The sequence below is a fragment of the Nothoprocta perdicaria genome, unplaced genomic scaffold, assembly GCF_003342845.1.
Source record: "Nothoprocta perdicaria isolate Ctin4 unplaced genomic scaffold, notPer1 scaffold_11, whole genome shotgun sequence".
NCBI classification, from domain to species: domain Eukaryota; kingdom Metazoa; phylum Chordata; class Aves; order Tinamiformes; family Tinamidae; genus Nothoprocta; species Nothoprocta perdicaria.
This window is the reverse complement of record NW_020454205.1, coordinates 7122763-7146967: the sequence shown is the minus strand read 5'-3', so window position 1 is coordinate 7146967 and position 24205 is coordinate 7122763. Positions and strand designations below refer to the sequence as shown.

Below are 24205 nucleotides of genomic sequence, written 5' to 3'. Positions count from 1 at the left end.
AAAGGGCTTGGGCACATGTGATCTCCCAAAGGATGAAACTTGCCATTTAATCCCTTCTGTATGTTTTTGTTGGATGCCATACTATGCAAAGCAGATAGGTGCTATGGAAATTGCCATCTGAAAAACAGCTTTTCTTGCTTATTTTGCAATTGGGCTGGGCTGAACTGGGCTGAATTTGTCCTGTTAAAGACCAGTTTAACTCTCATTATTAGTTACAGCAATGCCTGCTGGACCCCACCAAGACACATTGTGTAAAGCCTTCTGCACGCACAATAAGACAAATACCCCTCTGGGACTGGCTTTAATTCCACTGTAATCTGTCTTGATTTAACACCACTGAAGTGTCAACTTGCATTTGCCAAAGCAACATACTCTCCCTGTTTCACAACCAGGTCCTGCTGCTGGGCTGTAGGATGCAAGACATGCAGGAACACAGCAGAGCATTGTCAGGACCTGGACCATAGCTACCAACCGATTTCCCATCTCTAACATACTTTTTTTCCATGTTTTTCTGTCCAGCATTTTAAACCGAAAAACAAATGTTTGTTTCATTTTGTTTTCCCTGGTGGCCACTTACTTGTGCTGAATGTTCCCGTGTAGGTCACTCTGGGTTGGGATTTCTGGTAGCCGGTGATGACTACCAAATATTTCTGTCCGCTCCTGAGGCCTCCGATGATGCGCTCGGTGCCCGTCAGGTTTTGCTTCAGCACTAGCGAGTGGTCATGTGCCAAGGTGATGGTGATATCAAAAGTAAAGGAGTTGGCAGGCTCCGGGCTGACCCAGCGCAGCCTGGCACTGTTTTCGGTGACGTCGGTGATCTGGATGTCATTTGTCTTTGCTGCAATTCAAAGTAAGCACCAAGTAAGGATTTTGGAAGAGGAGAGGTCTTAAGCAAAAGATAGCTTAGTGCTGCGGGTGTTATTTTCAATTCACTGAAAAAGTCTGTCCAGAGACTGAATTTGCCTGAAAGCAATTATGGATCATTAAAAACAAATTGTGCAGAGGTGCCTGTTGGCTTTGGCATCTCGAGTGCCCAGCACCAAGTGATTTTGCTTAATAACCTGCTGCAATCTAGAAACAGGCAGAAAGCAAATCGAAGCAGACCTTTTATAATATGTGTTTATAACATGGGTGTAGAGGTGCTTTTACCCCCTTGCAAGAGCACACAGGGAGGCTCTCATGCTAACTTTGCCCATCTGGAAGAATCTCCTCATTCTCCAAGAGGCTCCCAACACTAATGAAGTGCTGAACAAACCACAACTATTATTTTACCAACCGAGAGTTCACCCAACCTCATTGTATGAATGACCATAAATAACAACATTTAGCTAAGCTGAGGTGAAAACACTGAAAGCAAAAGGACTATTCACATACCACCATGTCTTCTCCTACCACCTGCAGAGGTGGTGGCGTTTGCTGCGGTGCGGCCGCTGGCTTTGGCCTGGGCCCCGGTGCTGGCTTTGGCCTGGGCCACAGTGCTGGCTTTGGCCTGGGCCGTGGTGCTGGTCGTGGTCTGTGGGGTGGTGCTGGCCTGGGCCGTGGTGCTTGTGGGGCTGCGGGTGGAGGCTCTGGTCTGGGCAGTGGTGCTCGCAGCCGTGGTGCTTTTGGCACGGGTGTTTGCAGCAGGCTTCACGCTGGCACTGACTGGGGTGCTGGCACTTGTCGTTCTGCTTAGAGTGGCGTCGGGAGCCACGTACCTGAAAGAGTAGGACCCGTTGTATGTTAGGTCCTGCAGGCGAAAGCAAAGTTCCTGGTGCTGCAAGTGGGGAAAGTCCCAAACTACTTAGTCATTTCTGGAATTCTTGACCTGAGTGATGACAGCAGCAGCTGCTTCCTTCATACCTTTAATGCATCTTTAAATACAAAATTAGAAGCAAAATCATATGTGTGCTTATCTACCTCTAGAAAAGAGATTTGTTGCTCCTTTGGTACAACATTAAAGAAATGGGCAGCAGGCTGATAATCCTGATTATGATTGAAGCAGCTTTTTCCTTTTTCTTTTTTTTTTTTTCTCTTCCCAAATGGAAATTCAGAAATGAATGTTCTGCCCTAGGTAGCCTTCCAGCAAAGCTCCTCCTCCCATCGACCAGCCGGTACTTACACTGCTTTGTGCCCAGTGTGACTGTGGTTCTTGGCTAGCTGGTCACCCTGGAACCACTCGCACTGTTTCTTGATCTCCGGAGGCAGGTAGAAAGCAGAATCACCTACAGACAGGAGAGCCTGGCATTAAACAGCGCCTTTGAGGATGGAAGCTGCTTATCAACGCTGCCTTACATATAGTCCATCTTAATTAAAAACATTCCCCTCTCTCTGCTTGCTCTGTTCAAGACTGTGTCAAATCTCTTGAAATTTGATGCGGTTCCTGCAGCATCCAAGGATGGGAGATTTGTTATTCCAGTGTATAAACACGAGAGCAGTAACTGCAGCAAGGGGTATATACATCTTAGTCTGCCCCATGTAAACAGCATCCTTATAAAAAAGTACTTGTAATCACACAGTTAAGAGTATTTTCCAGTAGTTAGACATTTCCAGGAGTAAAGAGGGGAAAAATGCAGAAACTTAAACATAGGAAAGATATGCAGATGTTTGCTTCCTATTCCACTGGAAGATACTTCTGAACCAGTGCTTTGTTAGCCCAGTGGATTGATCATCGAGGCTTTTTTGATAAAAACTAGTTTTCCTAGTAAAGGTCCATTTCTTGTCCCTCCTGGCTAGACCTGTTTAGGATATCTGCTAACTAGCTTTAGCTGGAGATGTGTCTTGAGATCTCTAGTTAAGCTGAGGTATGAATTTTCCACATATGAAATATGTAGGTGCACCTCAAACATAGCAATGTTATTTATCTTTGAACAAAGACTCTTGTCTCTCTGGTTCATAGATCTGAATACAGCAACTTCAGATCTCTGTCCGAGCAGGGCAAATGTCTGCTAGACAAAATGCTTATGATGAAGTTCGGAAGAAAGATCTACTGCGTGTTCAGGAGGCTCTGTGTCAGCCTTAGCCTGGTATTTGCACTTCAGATTGCCAAGTGTCCCAGCACAAGCAGACCCAATGGAATACAACATCTTGTGTGTAGCTGTGCTACTGGCTGACCACACTCACGTCAAGTCAGTGAGACCAGAGAGATAAGTCAGATGGATAGACGTGCAGAATCTACTTGATGGACCAACTGACTAAAAGGCTAGGAGGACAGGGAGACTAAAGAGAAGGGCAAATTCAAGTACACAGACCTATGAGAAGTAACTGACCACACAGTACGGATTTCATAAAAAGAAACTGGACAAAAAGGCCACTTTAGTGGGACCTGCTGGTCAAAGGAGGTGATCAGGCCAGAGCACACTCAGCAAACAGTCAGCTAGATCAACCCTATCAGACTAACTGTATTGATATAATATGTTGCCACTTTCATAGTGCTTGGTCTGAGGGATGCTATACTTACTTCTGATAAAAGATGGGAGCAGTCTCCCGAAGCGTAGGAGGGGCTCTTCATGAAGCTCTCCTGGCTTATCAATCAGCTTGAAGAACACATCATTGGGCTCACTAGCTAGGTTGTAGATGTTCTTGACGTTCACCTTCCTGCCGATGCCCAAGACAACAAAGAAATATCCTTTGCATTTGGCATCGATAACAACTCTTTGCAGGTACTCAAGTTCCTGTTTTTTCACGTTTCCAGTCATCATCAGAACTATAACTTTTAGATCCCGAGGGTTTGGTGCAGTTTCAAAAATATGAGCCATTGTGTGTTCAATGGCACTTCCCATAGCCCTTGTGCCATAGAGCTGGGTCATCTGGTTGTGTAGGTAATTAATCATCTTCTCTTTGGATGCGTAATCAGTTAGTGAAAACTCCGTTTTTACTGGTGAGAAGCTGGAGTTGGTTTCATATTCGTAAGGAGCTTGCTGGAGAACTGCAACTCTTGCATGGTGTTGAGATGCTTTGGGGTCAGAGCTGATCTCCAGGTTACTTACAAGGTGGGAAATGTATTTCTTCATCTCACTGAACTGCAGAGGGGTGGTGGACTCCGAGCTATCCAGGATGAAGGCTATGTCGGTGTCCACATCGGTTGGGGCTGCCCTTCGGTCTCTGAATACAGGTCTCTGACTGCCAAAGCCACAGACAGGGTCAGGATCACACACATCTAAGGAATAAATACAGAAGGTTTCATTTGGATGAGCTGAAAAGGAAAAATCCCTGTCCCTGTTAAAATCCCTTGCGTCATATGAAATACTACCAAGCCATAGACATTCACCCCTCCATTACTTGATGCAGAAGTCATTTCATCCCACAGCACATGTAGTTATGCACTTAGTGTTTGCATGTACTCCTTTGTCCAAAGGCATCCCTGAAGCTCTCTGTCATAAATGGCAGAAGGCCATTTTTTAGAATGCTTAGCCAGTGGCGTTAGGGCTGTCAAAATGGGAACAGGCCAAACAAGAAGCTCCTCTTTGCAAAGCAGAGAACGCCCATGCTAAGCAGCGAGCCTCACCCACGATGCCAATGCTTTCTGCTCAACCTGGGACTCTGAATGCCTTGTCTTCAGCAGCGAAAGGGCTGAAGCCCAACTGGGCTCCCCTTCTGCATTGCTGACAGCTGGCTGCTGCGCAACCAGTAGGATTTGGCATAGTCTAGAAGGGGAACGTGTGCTTTACCCAGACAAATGTGACAAGTCAAGAGTCTCCTGATAGTTTCGTTGAGCTGACTGCCACTGGTTGGAAGAACGATTGCGTGTCCGACTGCTGTGTTGTTGATCTGGAATAGATGCAAAGAAAAAAAAAAACCCACGGCATTAGTGATTGTGTCTTCTACTGTTTTCAGTTCCAAGTAGGGGCAAGTGATTTTCTGGTTAATTCTAAGAGATTTTTTTCCCCAGCACCCTGCTGTCCTGCCAGGGAGGAAGCTACAATAGTTCCATCTTTTATCTATTGCCTTTCCATCTCAGTCATTCTCCCTGCGAGCACTGTCCTTTCTGTTTCCTCCAGCACCTGGCACACTGTTGCGATGGTCCAGGATACAAAAGACTCATCACAACATTAGTGTTTTACAGCATCCCATCCTGCATTGTGGAATTCCTTCCTAATAGACAAGTTGGATGAATTTGCTTTGAAATACTTTCTTAATGGTAAGTGCTTGATCCAGTCCTAAAGAAGCCAGCAAAAGCATGACATTGATCTATCCTGTTGAGTTGGACTGAGGTCAAAATATGATGATACCAACCTCCAGAGCTCTAATGAGAACCTGGTCCTGTCTGTTGGTGAGGAACACAGGCGTCACCCCAGCATCGTAGAGCTTCAGCACTGCCTCGTTGAGCTGTGGGGAGGCTCTTGTGTCCCCATTGCTGAAGAAGACAGCCACCTTCCTCATGAGGAACCCACTCCGGGCACGCTTGAAGGTATTCCTGGCCACGAAGGACATGGCAGTCTCCAGACTGCGTGGCTTTGTGGTCAGGGTCGCTTGGAAGTTTTGGATCTGCTGGAGGAGGCTCGACTTCTTCCTGGCATCAGCAAAGCGGATCTCCGTGGTGACCTCGTTGTTGTAGGTGACCAGGGCCACCCGGGCTCCCCGGGGACAGTTGCTCTCAGCGATGGTTAAGTTATTAACCACTCTGAGCACAGTTTGCTTCATCCTGTTGATAAGTTCCCTCCCGACATTCGAGGAGGTGTCGATAGCAAATGCCAGCTCCGTTGGGAAGACGGGGCACTCCTTGGGACCTGCCAGAAATGTGTGTTGGAAACAGTGCCAGATATTTTTTATTAGGATGCAAGGACCAGATCCTCAGCTGGTGTAAATCAGTTTCACTGCCAAAGAGCTGCCATGAGCTGATTTACTGACTCAGTGAGCATCTGGCCCCCAGAGACATAGCAGGATTTTAATGAGTCAAGGGGGACTTACCATAGCAGCAAGCTGTGGAAAAGATGAGAAGAAAAGAGCAATTTAGTCAATGCAGTTCATATAACACGGCTGACAGACAAGGTGAGCGGCAGAGAAATAGCAAAGCACTGATGTACTCACGGCATTTGTCTTTGATGTTCCGGACAAGTGCACATTGCTTTAAAAAAAAAAGAAGAAAAAGAATGAAAAGGGGGAAAAGATACGTGATGAAGTAAACAGAAGAATATTTCAGAACAGCAAGGGAGAACTGATGTCACACTTACATCTCTGGATTCTCCTTTATCTCCTTTAAGTCCCTGTTTGAAAAACAAAATGACACTGATTGAGTGCGATATGTCTTTCAAGAGTGTCCCGTGAGGTTATTTGCACTTGCTGTTTAGCCATGGATTGTGCACAAGAGAAAGGGAAATCTGGCTTTTTCCTCAGCTGTGTTTCCAGCAACAAGTAAGAAACGTTTTCTTCTTTCCTCATTGACCTTGCTGCATGACCAGCTGAGCCAGGTGGTCAATGCTGTATGCTCTTTCTCTCCCAGTTTGGGCTGTGGGGTGAGCACAGGGCACTTTCAGGCCTGCTGAAGGGAGCTCAGTGAGCACCAGCATTTTGAGCAGTTTTGGTGATCTCCAATTGTTTAAAAAAAAAAAATAACTCAAAATAAACCCAAAACCACCTAACCACGCACTCTCTATCTCTTGCCAGGGGTCCCTGCAGCTATGGACTTGGCAGTATCTCCTGCATTGCTCTGTGTGGGAGATGTCTCTGCGTCCTCGTGATGCCGCAGGGTGGGATTTAGCTGTTGTGGTTGGCGGATTTCCCCGGCACCAAATGCTGCAAAGGAAATGTCCCACGTGGGACAAGCACAGCGAGAGCAGGCGGATCTGATGGACTCCTTGGCCCTGAGTGCTCTCAGTGCCATCAGCCCTGCTTTTGGACGGCTGAGGACTCCTTGGTGGCCCCGGCCAAGAAGGTACAACTCCTCCCCTCTTGCTACCACTTACAGAGGCGTAAAAAGCCCATCTGATGACTGTCCTGATAGCACACCCCCTTCTGCAGAGGGGAGATGTGCAGGAAACTGAACAGAGGCCAAACCAAAAGGGGAGCATCATATATGGTGCAGGGAAGCCAGAGATGTGATCAGCAATTCATGCAACGAACACTTACAGATGGTCCAGGATATCCAACCTCTCCTTTCTGACCAGGTGTCCCAGGATCTCCTGCATTTCCCTAGAAAGAGACAAGGTAAGTCCTCTGATTCACTGTCAAGATGACAAGAAACAGAGATTGGGGGCAGGGAAAATCTCATGGGTAGTGAGCTTCCTCAGAGGGCAGCATGGCAAAGCTCTTAAGTAGGGCTTTCATAGTGGCTTGTTTTTGTTCAGTAGAAATGCCTCCTTTCTCCAGAAAGCCTCTATCCATGAATATCTGCAGGAGGGCTCCTAGGAGTGTGGGTCAACAGACAGGGGGAAAGACGTGCCCATCTTTCCATCCATGCATGCCCAAGGGCCCACTGCCCCGAGCTGAGACATGTCAGACTTACTCTGCGGCCTCTGTTTCCTTTAGGGCCTGGGCCTCCAGCACTACCACGGTCACCAGGTAAACCCTGAAGTTAGGAAAAAAAGCACAAACAGTAGCTCTAGATCTGCACAGGACAACAGGGATTGCTACATTGCTTGGAAAAGGAATTCAGAGTACATTGGCTGCACCGTACCTTGGGCCCTGGGTAGCCTATGAAGCCTCGTTCTCCCTGAAACAACATAAGAGTTCATTTGAAATAAGAGTTTTGGAAAATAATCCTAGTTCTGCAGACAGATCCGCACCAGTTTAAGATGTTAAATGATACAGTGAAAAGCGAGAGAGACTGCAAGTTCAATTTGCAGTGTTGTTCCACGTATGATTAATGGAAAGCAAGCAGCTACTGTTTTTAAGGTCTCTAAGACTAATGTCAACAGTGAATGAGCTGTCAGAGATTCTGGCTTATTATTTTTAAAACTCCACAGATGCTCCTGGGGCTTTCTGGCTAGAAGTAACCAAAAGGGCATGCTTCCTGCTAGAAGCTAATGCAGGTGGTGAAACCAAGACAAAAGCAGACAGGAAGGATTCAAAAGAGCCTTGCTTGATTTTCCACCAGGTTGCACTTAAGGCTGATTTCTGTGGCTGTATGGGAGATCTCTCTGACTTTACCTAGGCTGTGAACCCCTCTGCTTGGTGACCTTTGTTAGTTCCTTGTCCTTGGATATGATAAGCCCGATACGGGGTGTGGCTGTTGAGGACATGCATACCTTTCTGCCTTGAGGACCAGGTCCACCAATTCCATCTCGTCCATCATCACCCTAAAATCACAGAGTCAAGGGAATTAACATGCTGTCTTCCAGGAATACCTTAAATATCACAGATCCAGTGTGCAGGCACTTGAATAGGAAGAACCCATTGATGCCCCTGAGAGGACCTTTTTCAGGTGAAACTTTTGTTAGAAAGAAGTGGGAAAAAAAACCATGACAGTGCTAAAATTACAGATGAAGTTAAAACCTGCTTAGCATGTACTCACAATGTGTAAAATCTGCGTGGAGGTCAGCAGTGGGAAGCAGACTAGGACACGACTCCCCAGTTCAGCTAGTGCTGGAGGGGCAACTAACAGGTATGTTTGACCCATGCTTTTGCTTCCTTATTTTCACCCACTGCTTTTTCACACATGACCCCTCAGCACATAAAGCAAGCCATATTATGAATGAGGCTCAGTTAATTCCTAAACCCCATTTATGGGATAATTTGAACTACTACACATAGTTAATTCAGGATGTCTACTTATGCCTCATGCAATGAGCCAGGACAAGACCAAGCACCTACATAGGAGAGATTTGTGTCCCATGCTCTACCTTGCAAAAAGTCTTCCCTGTGTTGCTTTGTACATCTGTCTGCAGGCAGATCTGAGCTGTTAAAGGTCACTTTTGAAGCAACTACCATTTCAAACTATGCTCGTGCCGGAGCACAAACAGAGCCTATTTCCCTCTTGCACTGTGTGAAATAGAAACTCTCTGCTGTGGAGGGCAGTGGCCCATTAGCTCCAGGAGAGGGTTTAGTCCAGCATCCCTAAAGGTCTGAGTGCACAGCCACACTTACCATTTCTCCTCGTGGTCCCTGCTGCCCATTTGGTCCTCTGGGTCCAGGGTTTCCAGGCTCACCCTGAAGAAAACATCCACTAAAGTATATGATGAAATTCCAGGGGAGTCCAAGCCTTTCCCACCCCATAAACATTGGTTTCTCTAAATAAAACTGGTTTGCAGTGGTCCTTGCAAGTGGAAGGGCATGACTAGGACTATACAGCAATAAAACTCCTTGCCCTTTAGCCAGACACAGTCATCTCAAGAAACCTGAATGATGTGGCTTAGGACGCCAAGAAGTCCTACTCACTTGATGGTACTTTTAATATTTGCCTTTATTCACACTTTAAAGATAAAAGCTCCCACACCCAGGGTGTTTTGTGTGTGCATATTGGCAGTGGAGCAGCCATGGAAATGACCCAGGGTGTGCATATATCTGGAGAGGGAAAAGCACATGGATGGCCTTGTGAGGTCCAACCCAACCACCTTCCTAGGTGGGCACTGGCTGAGAATCTGCTGTGGAAAATTATTCAGGGGTCTCACAGCTGCTGTCATGCAGCTCCTTTCCCCCATCTGTTCAATTAAATAGGGCCTTAATGAGACAGCCTTGGTGTTTAGCCATGCTTTAGTCCACACCTATGCAAGCCAGTAAAGATGAGCCGGTTTTGCTCCAAAATGTTCCATTATTCTTTTTAATCTTGCTCCTATCCACCAAGTTTTCATTGCAGCTTTACCCAGTGAGGTCCTGTGCTCATCCAGACGTACCTTTCGCCCAAGGGGACCAATCCTGCCACGCTCTCCTGGCGTTCCTGGTGGTCCTCCACCACCCTGAACAGAAATAGAGGAAGAACTGAGGACCAGGTCAGTTCCACGTGAATTGTTGTAGCAAGCTATAATCTCTCTAGAGGAACCCCCACTCCCAGGAAAGGTGCATACAGGGAAGGCAAAGTCCTGCTCAGGAGATTGGCTGAAGGGGGAAATGTAAGATATGTCTGGCATCTTGAGTCTTGCTGGGATAAACAGCAAGAGGGAGAAATAATGTCAGGAAGGAGCCCCCAGCAAGCACATGAGATGGTTGTGCTGTGGTCTGAAAGGGTGCAAATGCCCTGCAGGTCTCTCGGTGACGTTAATTCACGTTATTCAAACCATAATGGGCCAAACCCTCAAGTCCTGGCCCTTTTTGTGGCTGCTTTCAGTTCCCCCCTTTTATGTCATTCTTGGTCAAGAAATCTTTAGCATAAGTTGAGAGGAGAATCATTCTGGAAGAGTGTGTTATTAAGGGAGAACAAAACAAATGTTGGAGCCCTATGGGAAAATGGGAAGACAATTTAACTGGCTCTTATTTGGGCTTATTTAGCCAAGATTTTCTTGATGAGTGGCCTTTGATACTGACTGAGAACAAGCAGAAGGATTTACCCTAGGTCCAGGAACTCCCTGCTCTCCTCTCAGACCTGGTGTGCCAAGCTGACCAGGAGGACCCTGTGTGGGGAGAAAAGAGAGACCGTGTCAAGTCCGAACGAACACAGATGTCACAGAGCAAAAGCTACCGCAGCCGAGAGGTGATTTTCAGCATGTCACACGCTGCATGGTGTGAACGCCTGCAAATCCACTGACCTGTGGCCCTCTCATGCCTTGTTCTCCAGCCGGCCCTGCTTGACCAGGTGAGCCTCTGTTGCCCTGTAAGTGTAAAACAACAGGGAGGATTAGTGTGGGGTGACATGGTCCAGACTATGGGAGCAGCAAGGAGGTTTCAGGGCAGGGAACGCTGCTTTATAGTTACATTGGAGAGAACCTTTTTTTCTAGAGTGGGGTTACGCAGAAAACAAGTACAGAACCACTGGGTTAATCTGCCTCCTACAAAGAGTGAGCATAATTCTTCTTCATGTTTTGGTCCCTTTGTGCTGTTCCTGCTTAGCTAAGTCCTGGTAGCGTATCCAGGGCTGAATTAGAGGTCCTCTCAGCCAGGACAGGGAAAGAACTTCATAATATTGCCCATGTGGCTGAGAAACCTTGATCCAGCTCTGCCAGGGGAGGCTGCTGCCAGCCCAATCTCACAACAGCAGAGGAGGAGGGAAGTCTGGAGAAGAGACAAGGCAGAAAGGAAGAAGTAAAACCCACACGTCTCTCCTCTTGGCACATCCCTCTGAGCTCTCTGGCTGCCACCACCTAGGGCACCACAGGAGCTCAGGGTGCATTGCTAGGGGTCCAAGATATTGGGCACCAAACACTTACTTTAATTCCAATCGGTCCCCTTCGTCCTGCCATACCCTGTGAACGAAGAAACGGTGAGACTTGTTAGGCAAGGCATGTATGGGTAAGTGCATGCATTTCTGTGTTGCCCTTAGATCAGCGTATCTCTACTTCTTATTATCCAAAATTTAATTTTTAAATAGTTTTAAACTATTGAAGGGGGAATAGGGAGAGAGAAACCCATGTTCCACCTTGTGCAGAATAGCTCATTTTCACAAACCTTTGCACATTTACTTCTCCCTTGCATTCCCCCACCTTTCCTGGAAAATGAGTTGCTTGCTCATGTGTGGCAGCATATGTTTTGCCCCTGTTTCATGCACAGTCTCCACAAATGCCTGGGCCAGGTGCTCTCGGTGGAAGCAGAGCAGCAGGGATTGCATCCCAGAGGTTCAGAGATGCTGGCTCAATTATATTCTTGACATATTAGCAGGCAATTACAGCTGTCCTATGTTGCCAGAGTAAATGAGGTGTACCTTCACTGGCATTCACACTGGAGTGAATAAAACCAGGATTAGACCTTGTAAGTATGAAATTGTAGAAAACATCAGGCTTTTTCATTCAAGTGTTTTGTTTGTTTTTAAATCATTTCTGGAAAGGCAAAAGGCAAGGTGTTAGTGCCTAGGAAAAAGATTTTTGCAGAGAGGAGGAACAGATCTTTGGGTGGTGTAAACCAAATTTGCCCCTTTTGATTGCAGGTCTGGAAACTCACCTGCCTCCCGACTCCACCATCTTGCCCGCCTACCCCAGGACCTCCAGGTTCTCCCTATGGGAAATACAAAAACTCAGGTGAGTGCCCTGCAATAAGCAGGCACTGGGAAAACAGGTTCAGTTCTGTGAAAATGTCTCTCTCCACACTTTCACACCAGTTATTCAGTATTCTAGTATTGATGGAAATCATTCTAACAACTGATGGGAGACATTACATCAAGAGTTTGGGAGAATTCAAGTTGACATTTCCATTCCTTGGGAAATGCTATCTGACATTTTAAGATGCATTTTTATTCTGAAATGAATGGAAAAAGAGTTCAGAGGTTTTGGAAGGGATATGGGCTTTTTTGAAAGGTTTCGGGTCAATCAGAGCATTTGGATTTGAGAGTTCTCCACTTTTCAATCCTGAATTGTAATAGCACATGAAGTTAATTTGCAAGCACCAGGTTGTTTTCAACGGCAGTCTCCGGAACGTTTTGTAAATGAAAAATAGGCCTTTTACACAAAACATCACCCAAACTGAGCTTTTCCCGGGGAAAGTTTTGATTGCAGTTTATCAACTTTTTCCAAAGGAAAGCTGTTCCATCTACAAACACAGGATGAGTTTAAGAAACTTGCACCTTTTTGGCAGCATCATTTTTTCTTACTTGTTTGTTCTATTTTACTGTAAAAACAAACAAAAAAAAACAACAAAACACAACAAAGAAACTTTACCATTGGTCCAATTTCACCCTTCTGGCCTCTGGAGCCCCGCTGAGTATTATCAGCTCCTGAATCTCCCTGAAAGCAATACAGCAATGAAAAACAGCTGTGTAAGTGGGACATGAAAGTCAGACACCATAAACTATTCCATGATAGCTCAGAACTAACATTTCTTTTTTTCTCTCTCATTTTATACTGGATTAGTTTTAATATTGGTGTTTTCATACAGACAGACCATTTCACACATGAAATGTCTATGTCTTATTCCACAGCACTCCAGAGAATAGCCCCAGCCTTATTGCCCATTGCCAGCAGCGCCTGGACTGCAGCTACATGGGCTGTAGCTGTTGCCCTTGGCCACGTGTCATTTAGTGGGACCAGTAGGGAGCTGTGGAAGATGAGAAGATGCCTAAGTCGTATTTACCGGATCTCCACGGAGCCCACGGTCGCCTCGTTCTCCTCGATCGCCTTTGACTCCCTTATCACCCTGTAGCAAACACACAAGGTTAGTGAGAGGGATATGCAGAGAGCTTTCCTGCTGTGTCCCAGTCAATCCAGCTCCCCGCCCTGCAATAACAATCCCAAGGGATACACTGCAACGCGACTTCAGGACCATGCCAGGCTTTCCTCACCCTCTATTAGTTCAAATCCACCCTTTAACTATCCACCAAGCCATTTGTAACAGCTAATGTAATAAAACCTACCCTCCTGCCAGAATATCCCTTCTCTCCAGAGGAGCCTGGCAAACCTTTGTCTCCCTGCAACAGAAAAAGAAAAATGCATTAGAGAAAATTCTGCTGCTTCAGAGCATCTTGTTATAAAGAAGGAAGAGCAATTAAAATGACTGACCTCTTCTCCATCAATACCATCCAGACCCATTTCTCCTAGTTCTCCCTGCAAGAGAGAAGCAGCAAGGGGCAAATGGTGAAGCATTTACCACGTTCAATGGGAGCGTAACGGGGGGAAACACGGATGCATTCACCCATTCACACTCATGGCTGCAGCATTAGAAAATAGCTCCATACCTTCTCTCCTGGGAATCCGCGAGAGCCCTGAAGAGATCAGAAAAGGTGGTTATTCAACTTTTGCCCATCTCATCCCTGTGGGAAGTGTTGGGGAAGGAGGGGCTGTGCTTGGCAGCAGATCCAGAGTCTAATGCTGTGGTGTAAGCTGTGAGCGGTGGTGTTAGGCCGAGTAGATACTAATACTCGAGGAGACGCTGTGGCTGTTGCATGAGATCCTCAAGTGTCTGGAATTGGCCTCAGGGGCTTTCCACCAGCTGGACTCTGGGTCTGCTCTTTGCAGGCTCCTTACAAACATACCTTTGTTCCTCTCTGCCCAGGACATCCCTGGAAACCTTGGGTCCCGTTGACACCTGGCGGCCCACGCTCACCCTGTCACATGGAAGGAAAAGTGCAGTAGTCAAGGTTTGCCCAAGGCACATGTTTTTTCTGCCTACCTATATGTACTTGCAGAGCTGGGAGGTGGCTTCTTGGTGCCACACTCATGGAAGCACTGTGGGATTAAATGGAGCATCAGGCTCTGTAAAGTCAAGACCTGCCCATGGCTTTTGAAGTATCCCCACCATCTCTTGCCTTTGTTGTGCAGAAGCCAGTTCTAAGCCTTCACTACTGAAACACTCTTTTTAAATTATGTCTAGTCCTCAGCTCTGAAACAGCTTTAAAATTTCTCCTTTAAAAAATGACAAGCAACCCTTGGAGCTATGCACAAAGCTCTCATCCAAGTCTGACCTTATCTCCTCGGGAAAACATTGCGTTGCGTGTAGTATCTGACGGCAGCATTTGGTCCCTGCCTCTGATACTGAAAAAGCAAAGAGCAAAGCCAGCCCCATGGCCTCCGTTTAACCTTTGGGGCATGATGCATGGAGAGTTGTTTATTCCAGAGGTGATGTGGTATTTCATGAGGTAAGAATTTGGATGAAATGCTGCTTGTAAGAAATCATGGGACTCATGTTGTCTGCCACTGTGAGTGATAGAAACACCCCTTTTTGGTCCCATCTTCTGAATTACTTGAATCTCCTCTGTGCTGCATCCAATACTCATACCTTTGGAATAGGTTACTGCTTTAATGAAATCAAGGAGTTTGTTCTGTTCGTGTTCAAGATCTCTGTGTCCTGCTTCAAGGGGACTGGAATCAGCTGCAAACATTACCCCTTGCCTTGCAGGGATAGTGTAAAGCTGAGTCACCTTGAAACATGGGAATTATTGCCCCCCACTAGGCCCTCTCTAACTCTGAGGGAGCTCCCTGCTCCCCAGGAGCATTTGGGAACTGGACCAGCAGCTTAGCACATGAGGTGAGAGGGGACAGAGTAAAGCCCTCTTTGCTCTCTCATCTAATCCACCCACCTGTCCTCATCAGAAAACATTCAGCAAAAGAGCTCCTCAATACCACACTGACGTGGTTAGGTGCCCGGTACTTGGGCAGTACTGTGCACTTCAAGCAGAGCAGGGGCGGTCACCTACCGGTCCTCCTTCATCACCAGGATAGCCTCCATAGCCAATGTCACCTGTCGCACCCTGGAAGACAGCACAGAGCGTTTTTCATTTCCTTGCATACTCCAGTGATCTCCCGCTAAAGAGATTTTCAAGACTTGCCTAAATTCGTCCAAAGCGGTTGCTTGGTCATCCATATAAATCAATTACTGAAAGAAACAGTCTCCCTTAAACCTCCCCATCCTGTTTCATGAAACCCTTAACCATCTACTTTCCACCACCCATTGCTCTTGCTGCATTTTAATTTGGATTTGGATTGCAAAACCACTAAGGGAGGCCTTGGCAAAAGACCAGCCCATCATCACCGTGGCTGGCCAGGCCTCGCGCAGGGCCCCGCGTTTCGGATGCCACCTCGTGGGACCGTGACTCACCTTCGGTCCGATGGGGCCCGGCACCCCCCTGTCTCCCCGCTGCCCGGAGCACTTGCACGGGACCCCGCAGCACGTCCGCTCCGCAATGTTGTCCTGCAAAGAAACGTCAACAGCACGTGGGACGGTGTGGAAACCTGGCAGAGCCCCTACACCAGGAATCCTGCTAGTCCTCAGGGCAAGAGGGTCTGTTCCACAGGTAACATCCATCTGGCAGACATTTGGGAGTCTTCTTCCACCTTGGAATAGTCATGACAGCTATCCAGAGAGAGGTGTGTTGTGAGACAGATTAAGTTCTGCGGTTAGAGAAGATAAATTAATGTTACCTTTTGAATATAGACACCAGAGGCAAGAGTTAAATGGGAACTGAATAGAGTGGAAGTTGGAGAAGGACCTTTCAGGGGATCAGTCTTTAAAACAGTAGTTGTCACCAAAGAGAACAAGCTCATCTCTGAAGAAACAAGTCTAGACGGTGAAAGATACCAAGAGAAAGTCTTTGCAGTGAGTAGCTCACCAGCAACCCACAGGCTGAAAACAGTTGGTGAGCACACCCCGAAAAAAGGAAAAGAAAAAAAGAAATGAATTCAGAGAAATCACAGCTTGGTTTTGCATCATACACTAGAAAGGAAAAAAAATCCCTTTCTTTGCCAAGTACGTTGCTGGCTGCAAATGTTTCCTGCCCGCTTTGCACATTTATATTTTGAAAGAATTTTCCTAGTCAACTGAATTGCATGGGAATGGGCTGAAGTCTAGCTCTTATCCTAAAAAAGAAAGTTCTCTACTAAGTGGCATGACTACACCCTGATTTGCAGAAAACTTTACAGAAAAGTTTACAAAAATTTGCAGAAAAGGTTACCACAGGGCTCAGTGGTTATGTCTAATCTTGTTTAATGAATTTATTAACCTGCTGGAAAGGGAGGTGAACAATGCTGGTGGCAGATGTGAAGCTGGGGAGGCTGGGACACACTAGAAATAATTGTTAATTAATTCAAAGATCCCTAGAGAGATTACGTACATGGGAGGGAGAAAAATCTCTTCAGCCTGGAAGAAATGCAAGATTCTTCAGCCATCAAAAGTATGTCTGAAAAACAGGCACTGTCTGGAGAATGAAGGGGAAGAAACCTAGAAAGCTGTGCTTCTGCGAGAGGTTCAACACGGGCAAGGCATGACTGCCCGTTAGCCACAGGCTTGCAGTAAGGTTACAAAAACAGCAGTGTAAATATAGGCAGGGGACTGGCTTTCTGGCGTGGCTGATTTTGGCGCCTGCTTCCCTATCCCGCTGAACCCAGTCACATCACACGTAATGCACTGTGATCTCTGCTAGAGCAGGGCTTCTTTAGGGGTAGTAGGAGATGAAAAAGTGCCGTGATTAGCTCTTAACTTTATCCGTTATGACATCTGTAAAAGAGCTCATGGGACATAGGGACAGGAGAGGGCCAGAGCCAAGCGGTTGTAAATCAATACTGGGTCAGACCAGCAGAAGATCCGGCTGTTGGCTTTTCTCCAGCACTACAAGGCAATGGGTGCCTGTGCCAAGTTACTTACAAGTTGTTCTGCCAGCTCAAAATCCAGGTCCAGGAGATTAACTCTGAGAGGCCGGTTGTAGGTGAAACCCCGTCCGAACTCTAGTTTCATCACTTCATCAAAATTTTTCACTCGGTCCAGGCCGACAAAGATAAGAGCGTTGACACCTGAAGGGGATGAAGCAGAAGGTGCTGTGTCAGGGCAGGGTGCTGTGGTCATCCTCTGCCTCCTTGACTGCCAACGAAGCATGTTCAGTCAGAAGGGGCCATGCTGCAGTGAACAACCACTTTCTGATGGAAACCTCAGCCCTTGGCAGACTTGTTGGGTCTAGTGTTTTAGCTTTGGTCTTTCTGCAGTGCCCAAGAAGCTCTGGGGGACAGTCTGAAAGGGTAAGACCTATGGTTGCCATCACACGGGATGGTCTCCTGATGTCCCCTAGGAATGCTTGCTTTGGCACATGTGCAAATATTAACTGCATTGAATGAAGTGAGAGACTTGGGATCTTGTCTTTTCTCTCTCTGCCCATCCCTGCCTTTCCATATCACACCTTGGCTTGTGCCAACAGGTAACTAAATAGCAAGGTGTTTGAGAACAGCAAACATATGTTAAATTTACTGCTAATTTATTGAACGCTTTATTCATTGCTGTCCAAAGGTGACTTGGTTCATTAGAGTTGGTGGTAACTTGGTGTGTATATTAGCATGGGCTGTAATCTCTAGCTAGCTCAGTGAAAACATTACCTTCTCTATGCAAAGCATCTGAAGTAGCCTCCAGCTCATCCAGGGAATCATCAGCGCCGTCAGTAAAGTGGATTACCACCTGAGAGAGAAAGTAAGTTATTTAAGGCCCAGCGTGAGTCAGCTGTGAATCACAGTCACTTGCAGCCTGGTTTGGCTCCTCTGGCTTCCACAGAATTGCACCAGTGAGAGACCCAGCCCTGGGGTTTGGGAGGTGGTCTTGCTGCAGCACATCTGCCTTCTTCCAAGGGACTTTTTGCATGAGGTAAGTCGAGTTTATGTTCTTTGTGGGCTATGACCTTTTGCATCTCTGATGGATTCACGTGTGCTGCATTACCCAGGTGTGTAAAGTGTCAATGGTTAATATTTGGAAAGCAAAGTGTGTTTGGCCATCAGTGTGCGTGGCCACTGGCTGCAGCAGTGCTGGGCAGTTGTTGGGACAGCACCTTGGCTGTGCTGTGAGAGTGCAGGGAACGTGTTGGGCCTAAGCGACCCCAGGACAGTTGCATCTGTGAGCTTTGTGAATTAAAACTCATCCTAAGGCAGCTTTCCCACACGGTGCTGGCTCAAGGGCCTTGACTTTGTGCACTGCTGGATAGCCAAGCTTGGTGCAGCACAGGGAGAAACCCGAGGAGGACAGTGCTGACTTACCTTGGTGCTGCCGGAGGGCGCCGAGCTGAACTTGTTCAGGTAGGTTCTCAGGGTGTCTGCCGTGAGGAAGTAGGGTCCCCGCGTGCGCATGCCTTGGAACCTCTCGAACAGCTCGGGCTGGTACTCGGAGAAGTCCAGCCCTTCGATGGGTCCGCCCCGCGCCTGCGCCACGATGGCCACCCTCACGGTCGGTGCCTCGTTGCCCGTACAGCTGATCTTCTGCATCTGGGTGATTCTGTTCAGCACAGCCTCCACTCTGGACTCCAGCCCTCGCTGGGAATTGAATATATTCTGCCCAGGCCCAACATCTGAGACATCGAAGCCAAGTATCACATCTAAGTCGCACTCTGAAAAGCAGACCCAGAAAGATAGGAGGTGAGCAGTAGAGTGGTTGCTTTATTCAATAATTGTCTTCCTAAATTTTCTCTTGGGCACTAGAAGGGCTCTGGGTTGAGGACTGTCACCTTTCGATACACTAACCTGATAGGTCCTGATTCTGCTGCAGGCTTCCTTTTTTTTTGCCATAACAGTAACTAAGCAGCTAGCATGGGAAAAAATGTGGATTTTTTCTGTATGACTTAGCATTGGGTTAAGCTTTTGGATTAAACCGAGTCCAAAAGAAATCTAGTTTTTCAGCACGCAGCCGAGACTACCCCTTTCCTTATGTTGTATGGAGCCTGTCTGTAGTTTTATGGCATGCAAGCACCTTCTGACTGAGTTTTAAGTGACTGACCTCCAGTCACACAGTGTAGAGGTAGGAGGTGAGAGCCAGTTGGTTGCTCTCAGCTCTGCAGAGGTGTTTTCACCATGGCTGGCATTTATGTGGGACACCTGGATGTGGGGTGGAAAGATTCTGGCTATACAGACAGTGAACTTGCTTGCTCTGAGCTTGGTCCTTTCCTAAGACTATCAAATCATCAGACTCTCTGCAGGTCCTCTCTCCAGTAATAGCAGAGTATGACTCAACTGCAGAGATCGGGGCTGCTTCTGTGCAATACCCGGACTACAAATGGGTTGAAAGTGGTCCAGGACAGCCAGAGATCCTGCATGATTTAAATCTTACAAATGTTCCAGTGACCCAGAAAGGGCAGATCCAGAAGCCATATTAAGTGAAAGGGTCATTGCCAAGACATTTCTTTAACATTAATCATGCTGAAACTGTAGGGTGGTACCGTTCTTTCCTGAATTAGGAAGGCATTTGCAATTACCACCAGTTGTGCTTTTCTTTTCCCTGTGCTTATTTTTTTTTTCGTCTAGTTTGGAGCTGCTGCTCTGTTCAGTCACTGTAGCTCTTCATTGGCTTCTCCAGAGGTTCTGGAGATGTCTCTCCTCAAAAGCCAAAGGCAAGGCTGAGGTATGGTCAGCAGAGCAAAACCACTTGTGTGGGGAGTAGGACTCGCTAGTAAACTAAAGCAGCTGAGAGGACTCTAGTCTGACAGCAAATAAAATCACTTGTCATAGTTTCCCTTTTCTGACTTCTGAAATGAACAGAGCTATAACTCTTCTTGTAAGGCAATTTTGCCTTAAACTATAACCACTAGTGCCCTAGCCTTTTCTAGTATACCTGCAACAAGACCAGATGGACATTCAGGATCTGTTAATACCATCCATCAAGAGAAGTTCTTATTGCCAAGCTTATCATGCACCTCAGAGACTGAGTGGCCAACACTGGTTAGATGTTAAAAGACTGCGCATGGGAGTGACCTGGATTAAAGGATGGGCCTTACCTCTTGTAACGTCCGTTGTTCCCGGGCACAGTTTCTCCTGCATGGCAGCAGCCAGCGTAACCAGAACTTGCTCGTTCAGCTCAGAGAGCTCCTGAGCTGTCGCCGCTCTGAAACTTGTGGCGCTTTCACTGGCCAGCTTGCTCACTTCCTCCAGGTCAATGTTTCTCACACCCACTGCGAATACCTTGACACCCTTCTGCGCTATTCCCCGGGACGCGGTCTGCCCGTCGTCCGAAGACTTCCCTCCCGTGACGATGAAGGCGATCTGAGGCACCCTCTGATCGATTCTGCTGCCAGCCTCCTTCACAAAGTGTTTTGCCTGGAGATGCTTGATGGCAGCACCGGTGTTTGCTACCCGGCCTCCTTTGTAGATCACTCTGTTGATGGCATCTAAAATCTGGGGCTTGGTGGAGTAGTCTTTGAGGAAGAACTCATCGGTGACATCCGAGTTGTACTGGGCCAGTCCTACCTGGATAGAATCACCGTCCTCATAAATGGCATCCACTATTGAATACACAAACTGGATAACTTCTTGGAAACCATCTCTCCCTAAATTGATGGAGCCATCCAGCAAGAACACAATGTCAGCCTGCTTTTTAGTACCTGGAAGGAAGAAGAAAAAGTTGTTATAGAAGCTGTAAACTATTATTATTTAAGGTGATTAGTTGTTCTGAACTAGCATTATGTTTCTGTGGTCTTGCTACACTGTTCATTGGTGTTTTTTCATGATTTTTTTTTTTACATGCTTACAAGAAGAAGGGCTTTATAAAGTGCGTTTATTACATTTCACATCATGTTATTTGTTTATCTGGTAGAGATTGTCACCTCTTTGCAGATTAGATTCTTTTTTTTCTCCTACTTTCAACACGTTTTTCAAGGTGTTCTTTAAAGTAGCACAAGTAAACATTTGCACTTCAAGGAGTGCAAATTTATGGAGTCATTTACGCATTATATAAATTATCTGTGCACCAACCAGCAAAGCCTATAGGATAGTCAATAGTCTTACCAGGTCCTATAAATCCAGGGGTTTCTGTTGTAGGTATTGGCAGTTCTTCAAGGATACTTTGGATCTTCTTTTCTAAACTTGGGAGTTCTGTAAAATCTTGTACTACGAGTACACGGCCAGGATCATTGGTGATGACTTGCAGCTGGCCCCTGTCTACCTGCCTTGCGCCTACACCCAGGGGTTTAATGCTGCTTGAGGTGATCACATTAGCAGGTCTGTTCACGTCGTCCTGGGACCGATCTCCGAGGAAGAGCACCAGGTGCTGGGGCACTCCATCCTCTATCCTGCTCCCTGCAGACTTGATGAAGTAGTTCTTCACGACATAGTCTAGGGCTCTGCCAGCGTTCACAGGGGACCCTCCTCTGAGCCTCAGGCGGCGGATGGCTTGCAGAACAGCATTTTTGGATTTGTGGGTTTTCAGGTAGAACTCGGGAAACACGTTGTTGCTGAACTGTAGCACTCCAATTCGCACTTTGTTTGGCCCAACTTCGAGCTGCTGAACGATTCTGCCGATGAAATCCCGAATGTGAGCAAGCCCATCGGACCTAATGGTGTCTGAGCTATCGATGAGGAAAACTATATCCTTTTCTTCACCAGAAATATCTGCAGGAAAGCAAGATGAGGGGAAATACGTGTTACAAATCTGCTTAAGTTTTGTAAACATTGTAAGCACTACAGTCTTTGACTTGAAAACTAAACTTTAATTGCAATGCCTTTGCCTTTAACTATGGAACTATCTGTTTAGAGAGAAGAGGTGGCAAGTTATGTATTTTGGCAGCATCTAACTGAATAGCAATAGAAAGACGGCTGATACTTTACCTGGGATGGTTGGAACATCTCCCAGGAGCTGTCGGATTCTGTCCGTGGTGAGGGTTTCAATAGGGGTCAGCAGCTTTTGTTCAAGGCTGGGCAATTCTTGGAAGCTATTTATTTGGAATACATAATCAGGACTCAGAGAAATCTGTATCATTTCCTCGGGATCCACATTCCTTGCTACAACCAGAGGTGCCACCCCGACTTGTTTGACTTGGAGCGAAGGGTACTCTAAGTCATCGTCAGACTTGCGTGAGGAGAGGATGATCAGAAACTGAGGGACGCCCTCCTCTATGCGGCTTCCAGAGGGCCGGGTGAAGATGGTTTTTGCCACGAATTCAAGAGCCTCCCCGACATTGACCTGCTGGCCCCCCTGCGGCCGCAGCCGCCTCACAGCACTTTGCACCTCATCCTTGGTGGAGTAAGCGTTGAGCAGGAACTCAACCCGAGGGTGCTCACTGAACTGGACCACTGAAATCCGCGTGGTATCAAAGCCCACGTCCAGGTTGTTCACTATCCTCTCAATTAAATCGCGGACCAGGTAGAACTCCTGGGCAGAGTACCGGGAGCCATCCACAAGGAACACGACATCTCTCTTCACACCCGCTGTGGAAAAGAAGACAGTGGTCAGAGGATGTATCATACGCTGCCTACAGAGAGCCTCTATGCTCTGAAAGCCATTGAGGCATTCAGAGGCAGGCTCAGCAGAGACCATGGGGAGGACACAGGCTGTTCCTTTCCCCGTGATATCTCCTGCAAGCCAGCAGACAGCTCTGGGTTCAACCCAGAGACAAGACCAGTCTACTGGGCATACCCCTAGAGAGCACAAGAGCAGAGCAAAGGGAAGGAAAGGAAGATGGGGAAACGCAGAAGAACAAATCTTAGTGGGATTTCCTCCCAAGACAACGTTGCTTGGTGTTGCTCCTTACTCAGGACGGGTTGCCAAACAGCCCTGCCTTGTTTTATACTCACTACCACCCCTGTTATGCTTTGTCCTCTGGGGGTTATTCTCCCAGCTTCTGCTATTTCTGAGATGACTTTGCTTCCTAAAGAAAATGCTTTTTGCAGTGTTCCAGGTCAGAGCCCGAATTACTTCAAAGGCAGTGATCTGGGGTGGGTATGCTTCATCCCTTGAAGACAGGCATATGCCAGTTGGATTTCACTCAAATCATGACCAGAAATAGGAGGTCTGATCCTTTTCCTGATACCCACTTCCAGCTTCTCTTTCCCCGGTTGAATGAGTTGGAGAGATACAAGACAGATCAGAAAGTTTTAGCGTGGCTTTGAGCAGAAGGGTGGCCTCGATTTATAGCGGTGTGAAGGTGCCAAGTGCATTGAAAGATACATTGACAGGGAGACTCGGAGTTTCGTTTTTCTCTGTTTGTGTTGCAACCATGATGTTAGCAAACATCATACTTTGCCACGGGCTCTCAGTGCAGACACAAACATCTCACCTGGGCTCGGTGATGTAAAAACCAGGTCAGGGGCTAGTGATTCTATCTCTTTCTTGGTTAGTCGAATGACTCTGTTGGAGACGACCTGCTGTACTGAGTCCAGCTGGCTGAAGTCAGGCACAGAGATAGCAAAATCTGGGAGGAAGGAAATGGTCTGCAGCTCTGTGAGGTCGGCATTTCCAATTCCAATGCCAAAAGGCACCGTGCCACTGGTCTTCAGGACCACCGAGGGTCTCCTCACGTCGTCCTGGGAGCGGTCAGCAGTCAAGAGAATCAGGAATTGAGGGACCCCCTCTGCTATCCTGCTCCCGCTTGACACCGTGAACACGTTCTTGATGAGGTAGTCCAGGGCTGCTCCTGTGTTCAGAGGAGACCCTCCCATAATTGTCAGCCCCTGAACGGCGTTGATTAAATCTGCTTTGTCCTCGTAGGCGTCTAGTAAGAATTCAGGCTTTATGGTATTGCTGTATTGTGCGACGGCGACGCGGATCTTGTCACGACCGATATCCAGGCTTTCGATAACCCTTTGAACAAAGGTCTTCAGCAGAGGGAAACCTCTTGCGACCCCATCAGAGCCATCGATTAGAAACACCACATCCTTCTTCTCACCTCTCTCCACTACTGTTTGAGACAATTAAGGGGAAGGGGAATAAGTGAGACTCTCTTATGAAGCGATTATTATTCTCTGACCAAAAATGAACCAAAGGAACACAAAAGTTAGGGGAGGGGAAAGCGATGTGTCAGAAGGGTTGATTTGCTCCTTTTGCA

General features: G+C 47.0%; 1 protein-coding gene across 1 annotated transcript in view; it reads right to left on the bottom strand.

Moving 5' to 3' along the window:
- COL6A3 (collagen type VI alpha 3 chain) overlaps nucleotides 1-24205 on the bottom strand; it is a 50205-nt gene that overhangs the window by 8932 nt on the left and 17068 nt on the right. Inside the window, exons 7-40 of the mRNA XM_026047649.1 lie at nucleotides 23438-24058; nucleotides 21990-22589; nucleotides 21171-21773; nucleotides 20165-20767; nucleotides 18438-18784; nucleotides 17790-17868; nucleotides 17071-17216; nucleotides 15529-15621; nucleotides 15128-15181; nucleotides 13967-14038; nucleotides 13670-13696; nucleotides 13494-13538; nucleotides 13349-13402; nucleotides 13069-13131; nucleotides 12657-12722; nucleotides 11944-11997; nucleotides 11217-11252; nucleotides 10599-10661; nucleotides 10401-10463; nucleotides 9750-9812; nucleotides 9004-9066; nucleotides 8166-8216; nucleotides 7595-7630; nucleotides 7424-7486; nucleotides 7048-7110; nucleotides 6153-6185; nucleotides 6010-6046; nucleotides 5890-5901; nucleotides 5215-5708; nucleotides 4650-4749; nucleotides 3440-4138; nucleotides 2102-2204; nucleotides 1375-1697; nucleotides 578-838 (exon numbers count right to left, since the gene is read on the bottom strand). Of these exons, the coding sequence (XP_025903434.1) occupies nucleotides 578-838; nucleotides 1375-1697; nucleotides 2102-2204; nucleotides 3440-4138; nucleotides 4650-4749; nucleotides 5215-5708; nucleotides 5890-5901; nucleotides 6010-6046; nucleotides 6153-6185; nucleotides 7048-7110; nucleotides 7424-7486; nucleotides 7595-7630; nucleotides 8166-8216; nucleotides 9004-9066; nucleotides 9750-9812; nucleotides 10401-10463; nucleotides 10599-10661; nucleotides 11217-11252; nucleotides 11944-11997; nucleotides 12657-12722; nucleotides 13069-13131; nucleotides 13349-13402; nucleotides 13494-13538; nucleotides 13670-13696; nucleotides 13967-14038; nucleotides 15128-15181; nucleotides 15529-15621; nucleotides 17071-17216; nucleotides 17790-17868; nucleotides 18438-18784; nucleotides 20165-20767; nucleotides 21171-21773; nucleotides 21990-22589; nucleotides 23438-24058 (6090 nt within the window). The remainder of the gene's footprint in view (nucleotides 1-577; nucleotides 839-1374; nucleotides 1698-2101; nucleotides 2205-3439; nucleotides 4139-4649; nucleotides 4750-5214; nucleotides 5709-5889; nucleotides 5902-6009; nucleotides 6047-6152; nucleotides 6186-7047; nucleotides 7111-7423; nucleotides 7487-7594; nucleotides 7631-8165; nucleotides 8217-9003; nucleotides 9067-9749; nucleotides 9813-10400; nucleotides 10464-10598; nucleotides 10662-11216; nucleotides 11253-11943; nucleotides 11998-12656; nucleotides 12723-13068; nucleotides 13132-13348; nucleotides 13403-13493; nucleotides 13539-13669; nucleotides 13697-13966; nucleotides 14039-15127; nucleotides 15182-15528; nucleotides 15622-17070; nucleotides 17217-17789; nucleotides 17869-18437; nucleotides 18785-20164; nucleotides 20768-21170; nucleotides 21774-21989; nucleotides 22590-23437; nucleotides 24059-24205) is intronic.